At 49.9% G+C, this 6,817-nt stretch overlaps 2 protein-coding genes across 2 annotated transcripts in view; one reads left to right on the top strand and one right to left on the bottom strand.

Moving 5' to 3' along the window:
- The window catches only part of PTGS1 (prostaglandin-endoperoxide synthase 1), a 5,720-nt gene extending 4,107 nt beyond the window's left edge, over positions 1 to 1,613 (top strand). Inside the window, exons 8-10 of the mRNA XM_026049320.1 lie at positions 416 to 563; positions 786 to 1,171; positions 1,249 to 1,613. Of these exons, the coding sequence (XP_025905105.1) occupies positions 416 to 563; positions 786 to 1,150 (513 nt within the window). The 3' untranslated portion in view covers positions 1,151 to 1,171; positions 1,249 to 1,613. The remainder of the gene's footprint in view (positions 1 to 415; positions 564 to 785; positions 1,172 to 1,248) is intronic.
- A 980-nt stretch (positions 1,614 to 2,593) lies between these two features.
- PDCL (phosducin like) lies at positions 2,594 to 6,539 on the bottom strand. The gene is made up of 4 exons (XM_026049453.1): positions 6,445 to 6,539; positions 5,821 to 5,995; positions 5,079 to 5,260; positions 2,594 to 3,999 (listed from the first exon to the last, which is right to left on the bottom strand). The coding sequence occupies exons 2-4, from the start codon at positions 5,987 to 5,989 to the stop codon at positions 3,448 to 3,450; spliced, it is 903 nt and encodes a 300-aa protein (XP_025905238.1). The 5' UTR covers positions 5,990 to 5,995; positions 6,445 to 6,539; the 3' UTR covers positions 2,594 to 3,447.
- Between the last annotated feature and the right edge of the window lie 278 nt (positions 6,540 to 6,817).

Here is a 6,817-nt window from a genome sequence, read left to right as displayed (position 1 = left end):
CAGAGCCATTCTTTGCTGCCCTCGCATGGAGACTTCGTCCCGTGCGCCTCCCGCGCGGCCCCGGCTGCCGCCTGCCCGGCGGAGCAGCAAGGCCGAGCACAAGCTCCGTCCTCACGCGGCTCCCTTCCCCTGTGACCCCCAAAGCCACAGCCCCCTCCCGGCCTGTGTGCGGCCGTCCCCCCGGCTCCCGGCTCCCTCTGCCCCTCGCTGCACACAAGACAGCCCTTGGCCCCGTGCAGAGGCTCTGGCTGCTGCTCTGCAGCTCCCGTTTCCAGCACTGCCCCACGGTTCCTGCTCTTCTGCTGCCCACRGCAGCCGTGGGGGAGACGTGACCGGCGGGCAGGTGCCTCCTTGGGATGATGCCAGTGCTTGGCGGTGGCCACACGTGTTTGCTCCACGCATTGTCGCCCTGCAGATCGGTGGGGGCCAAACCATCAACGCCAACGTCCTGAACGTGGCCGTGGGGGTTATCCAGGAGTCCCGGCAGCTGCGGCTCCAGCCCTTCAACGAGTATCGCAAGAGGTTTGGCATGAAGCCCTACGCCTCCTTCCAGGAGCTGACAGGTAGGAGGGCACGGCCGCGCTGTCGCTGCTGCCCTCCCATCCGCGCCCCACACGTGTGGGGCGGCCGCTGCGTTGTCCCTTGGTGCAGGGGGACAGAGYGGAGCCCCAGGCTGACCAGGCACACGGGGGGCACGGGGGCTGCCAGGGTCCCATCCCCGGGAGCCAGGCCAGCTCCTGCTGCAGGCTGCTCCGCTAACGTGCTCCGCTCTTCCCTCCGTGCAGGAGAGGAAGAGAAGGCGGCAGAGCTGGAGGAGCTCTACGGAGACATCGATGCCCTCGAGTTTTATGTGGGCTTGCTGCTTGAGAAACCCCATCCCAATTCAATTTTTGGGGAAAGCATGGTGGAGATTGGGGCTCCGTTTTCCCTGAAGGGGCTGCTAGGAAACCCCATCTGCTCCCCCGAGTACTGGAAACCCAGCACGTTTGGCGGAGCAACTGGCTTCGAGATTGTTAAGACAGCGTCGCTGAAGAAACTCGTGTGCCTCAACGTGAAGAAGTGCCCGTACGTGTCTTTCCGCGTGCCAGACACTGCGGAGCCAGGAGCAGCCGCGGCACAGCAGCGTGGTGGATCATCTACTGAGCTCTAGCACCGCCACAGCCCTGCACAGGTAGACGCCACCCTCCCCCAGGCCCCGGGCGGGATATAAGCTCAGCCTGGCCCTGAATGTCCTGTTCGCTCTTGCAGAGAGTGGTGGGGAAGGAGAGGAGACCTGCAAGTTCCCTCTGCCAAACCCAGCGGGACAGAAGGTCGCGCAGCTCCAGGCTTCTCCACAGTGCTGCTGGAGCCCTGGCAGGGGGGGAAGCTGGTTCTAGCTCCAAGAAAAGCTAAAGTGCCTTAAAAATTATAGCTCCCATGAACCGTCCTCCACAGACCACCTTYCCTTGCTAACAGATACCTTGCACTCAGCAGCTTTGGGGCTGTCCAGGGGGCTCCCCACATCCTCCTGCCCCACTCTGCTGCCCTCTGACCGCCACCGCTTTTCAGCGTAGGCCAGGAACAGGCTTTTCAGGCCCCCAAACTGCAGGGGTTTCCCTTGCGCGGGACACGGAGGAGCAGAGGGCGCGTGGAGCGTCCCGAGCTCCCCAGCTCCCCCGAGCTCCCAGCGCCCCGAGCTCCCCGGCACCCTGAGCTCCTGAGTGCCCCGACCTCCCCCGTGTCCCCGAGCTCTGCGGCAGGGCAGGCAGCGCGCGYGGCCCGAGCGCCGGCCGCTGCGCCCAGCGAGGCCCAGGGCAGGGGGCAGAGCTGGCGCCGCAGCGGCTCCGTCCCGCGCCAGCACCGCGGGCTCCCCGCAGCCAGCAGCCCTGCTGCGGTCCCAGGAGCACCAACGCTCACCTCTGGGAAAATGGACACTTCAAACATCTATTTTCAATTCCCCTGATTTCTTCCAACGAGTTAGGAAGCTCTCACTCACCGGAGGCAGGCTGTGCATCCAGGCAGGAGGAAGCAGAAGCTGCTGGAGAACAAGTTGCTGGTGGAAGCCAGCAGCCCCAGGCGAGATACAGCCCAGCACTGTCCACAGTCAAAGTAGGAAAGGGAATGAGCCTCTGCACAGAGCGCTTCGGAGGGGCGATCTGCGAGCCCCATCTCCCATCGCCTGCTCCTCTGCCTCACTGCCGGCCACCAGTTTGTACCTTAACGCTGCAGATGCTGAAAACACAGTGCTTAAGCCCAACGTTGTGTATTTCTATCACATAAAATCTATGCGTACATGAACCTTTCTTCCTGGCGAGGTGTTTTGTAGGGGTGATTCCCTCAAAGAGGGAATGAGCTGGGAAAGGGGATGCTACCCAACACCTGCATTAACGACCTGGCCTACGGAGCAGCTCAACGCTCATCTGCCCCCAAGCCCTGCGGTCACACGTCAGGGCCGGTGTCGCTCACACTCCAAACGCAGCTCACACCTCAGGCAAAGCAGGTAACAGAAAGCAGACAAAAAAGATTTTTAGCACTGATTTAATAGCTTTCAGGAATATTACAGATACTAGGTGAAATTCTGATGTTATGAAGTCCTAATTCAACATTTTGCCAACAAAATACTCGTGGATGCTATGCAGAGCACCATGTCAGAGCTCCTCACAGGCTGCTRGTCTCCCTCTTAAGAGGCAGAAATCACTTTCTGCTCAAGTTAGCACTATCAACTCCATGGAAGGGTATTTTAAAAGCCCAGTATTAAGAACTGTAATTGAAAAAACATTTTCCTCATTTAGGTCTCAGATAATATAAAYGAAAGCGGAACCCTCTCCAGCTGAAAATAATAAAGTAATTTTTAGGATGAAGTCAGAAGCTGTGGTTATTTTAAGTGAGAAAGGAACAAAAATAACAATAGTTGCAGCAATGCTGCTGCCAAGGAGGAGCTTATAAATCAGGGAATGCAAGATGGGATCTTGTATTCTGAACACACTGGCAGCAGGTCAGGTCCAGATTAGCAGAAGTCCTGAATGCTTAAGAGCTTCTTCAAGGATTGGTCTCAATCCTTGTCTTAGCGAGTAGGTAGGTACCACATCCTGATCTCAACTGGTATTCAGCAAACCTGTAAGGAGACTGACTACACACAGGTGATCTGACAGAAAAAGGCTTAGAAAATCTAAGGGATTTGGAGCACAGAGGTGACAATATAATACACAGTTCATTACATTTATTGAATATAATTTTAGTAAAATACATTTGGATTACACAAGAGCTAGACATTTTTAGTGCACACTTTATTAAAGTAATTTAGGAAAACATGAGGAAATCCTTGTATTAACCTTAACAAAGTTTTAACGAGCAAAAGTCAAAGTGCATGGAGGGGAAAAAAACGTTATCAACACAAAGAAAGAAAACTTATAACACAAGAACAACCCACAGTACAGCTAAACCTCCTGGTCCCCTGGTATAACCGGTTCAGTCTATTTCCAGATCACTGTCTTCACTGTAACACGCAGACGGATTATGTATAGAAGTCAGAAGCACCAGGTCTTTCTCTGGAAGCAGACCACACTCCTGCAAAAAAGCCTCCAGGTCTACAGCAAAAAAATCTTCTCCGAGCTGGTCAGTGATTCGCACGAAGTTGCCGATGAGTTCACCTGCCTTGTAGACGAGCAGAGCAGGCAGAGCGTTACTGGTAAAGCGAGCGCTGGCGCCAATGAGCGAGCTCTTCACTCGGCAAAATTTAACTGTTGGGTACTCAGCTGCCAGGCAGATCATACAGCCGTTGAGAGACTCAGTACCAGGGATATCATCTTCATAAATATGGATCATGATCAGTGTGGTCTTATGTTCTTTATCAACCGTGTCCAAAAATGCTTCCCCACTAGTAATTTCAAAAACCTGTTTAAACTGCTGCCCGCTGTATAACTGCTGCCTCATCTCCTCCATACGCTGCTTCCTGTATCGCTGTAAAAATTCCTCATCATCTTCACCATTGTGAATCATATTATATTCTTGCAATGTCATCTAAAAAATGCACACAAAGATACACAATAAGGAGAAAAAGAAAAGACCTACATCACTTTATAGGTCACTTATATAATTATAATTTGAATCATGAGGATTAATGTGGGTCACCCATCTCTAACAACAGCAAAGTACAACCCATGAAGGCTAGAGCACCCTTTTTGATCCAATCGCAAATCACATCCAGTGGGAACAGTGAATCCAGCTTTGGATACCCTATTTTCCACAGGCTGCACTAATACCACAAGTACTCTCACTTTAATCCAGGTTAATGGTGGCTTTCACTAAGCTACCAGCACTGATTCAATACTGTGCCTGATGAAAGCCCTCGCTGTCAAATAGCTAGCTTGTTTTTGCATCATCTTTTTATTTTATTGCTCTTCAACTAACATTTTTTGGCAAAACAAACACACAATATTGCCTGAAGAACTGAAGTTAGCAGGGTTTTATGCATTTCCTATCTGTTCACCTACTTCATTAGATATATCTGCATTACTCAAGGTACAGGACAGTGTTGCTAATTTTTGCCACCTGAAAATAAGGTACATTGTGTGCAAATTCAGATTCTGACTACGACTGCCAGAGCTGGTTATATAGGTCAGGTGATTAAAACCATTCACTCCAACACTTTCTGTCTCTGGAGTGTAAAGTAATTCTGAGAGCAAAGCTAAATTCTCAACATGCACTTACTACTCACTGAAATCAGTGAGAAGTGCTGATTCCACTTTTTATGCARTCCTCAGTCTGGAAGGTTTGCTGTGTCACTATTTCACTTCCAGAAATTTGACTTATTTGATAGAGAGATAAAAGATAACTGTGAAAAGGATTTGCACTTTTTCAATATATTGGCTAAATCGTGTATCTCTTAACATAGATAAACATGGTGTCCCTAAAATATTTCTTAAATGTGAATCTTGACAACATCTGGAAAACAACACACCTCTATTTTGTGCTCCCATTCACTAGTAAGAAATAATACCTACCTCCTGAGAGATACAAGGATTTCCACTTACTCCCCATAGGCAACTCATGAAACAAAAAGTGTTAAACATTCAAGCAGCCTCTTTGTGCCATGTTACCTTTCCATTGATTTTTTCCTGAAGCTCCTTCTGCTTCTGCTTATCAGCYTCTTCATCCAAGTGAGATCTACATGTCATAGACAACTTCTTTATGAGGCGTTCCATTTCTCTGCGCTGCTCCTGTCGCTGTTCTGTCTCCAATTGTTTAAATCTTCGCCAATCATTGATGACTCCTTTTGGACCTGAAATCAAATACGCAAATACTTAGTACAAAAGAATAACAAAATCAGATCTGCTCTTTAAATATTAATCTGTAAGTCATCAATAAAACAAGGTCTCATCTCAAACTTTTTATATTGTGCAAAATATTGTAACAAAACAAACAAAAAATAGGAGTAACTTGGCATTTATATGTCCTTGAACTACTGTTATCTTTCTTAAGCTTATCTAACTAGGCTACTCTCATAACTGTCCCAAAGGCTATTCTAAAGATTAATATATATGCTCTACAAACAGAACCAATGACAATGAAGAATTCCCCCCTTTGTTAGCAGTGCTTTTCATAACAATTCATGTTCCTCATGTAGAGCCTAAGTGCTCCAGATGTAGAGCTGAAGTCTCCCAGAGAACAGAAACACTATAGACTTTTAAAAATAAGGCTAGACTACAGCCAAGAGAGGATTACCTAGGTCAAATACAGATGAAAATAGGATGCTTATTACAAGAAAAAYGATTATAGAAAACAACATGAGTATTACAGTAAATCATGTATTTTAAAAATCGTTATTTTGACTGACATTACCTGTGTTGACAGCACTGCCATCGCTGCTGAGCTCTACTTCGCCAGCGCTTTCGGGAAGGGTGCTCTCCCCATCTTTGTCTTCTTTCTCGCTGTCTTCATCCTCGCCCTCACTGCTGCTGTAATAATACTGCAGCTTCTCACCAAGCAGTTTATCGTCCAAAGCAGTCATCGTGTTCTGAAAATAAATTAACAAAACAGACAATGTATCTCTTCTTCACATAGGTAACTGGAGATGACAACTGAGATGTCTAATGACAGCCAGTTCTTTATTTCTTAAAAGATTTTTTTTAAGCACAGAACAGTAGTTTACAGCTCATAATCAAACACCACAGGGCAGAGTCAATTTCTTGAGAATTATGCCRTACTTTCCAACGTGTTTAGGTTAAGAAATTTTATGAGTAAAATCTTCCTTTTAGGCTCACTACCAAAACAGTTATCATTGTAAAAGCTGTTTGTTCACTAAAATAACTTTAACATAGATTTTTTTTGCACTGGGAATGGTGTTTCCCAATGCACGCTTGTAAGTCCCACCAGCCTCCCCCCCAGCCCTGCGAGGCTGACTTCACCAGGACGCAGTTTCCAAATTCCTGCGCTATTTGCGTTATTTACAGCACCGTCACTTACAGCCTTCAGAAGCCTCTCGCATCCCGAGGGCGGCGCCGCCAGACGTTTCCCTTGGCCCGCCGGGGCCGCGTCTCCGTGGGCTCCGCGGGCAGGGCCGCTGCCGGGGGCTGCTGCGCGCGGAGAGGCTCCTGCTCCTCCCCGCGGCCGGGTGCGGAGGCTGCTGSACGGCTCGCGGTAACGGCAGCGGCCCGGGCTTAGCGCGACGGTCCCTCAAAGCGCCGCAAGGCGGGGAGTTAAGGGCTGGGGTCCCCCTGCGCGGCCGGGCCCGTCCCGCAGCCCGGCTGGGCCGCTCCGCTGCCCGCTCCGCCGGCGCCTTCCGCGGAGCCGCGCGGGAAGAGGCGGGCGCTCCCGCTCCCCGCCCAGCGCCCTCACG

The sequence above is a fragment of the Nothoprocta perdicaria genome, unplaced genomic scaffold (genome assembly GCF_003342845.1).
Source record: "Nothoprocta perdicaria isolate Ctin4 unplaced genomic scaffold, notPer1 scaffold_6, whole genome shotgun sequence".
Classification (NCBI taxonomy): Eukaryota; Metazoa; Chordata; class Aves; order Tinamiformes; family Tinamidae; genus Nothoprocta; species Nothoprocta perdicaria.
This window is presented reverse-complemented; position numbering and strand designations above follow the sequence as displayed.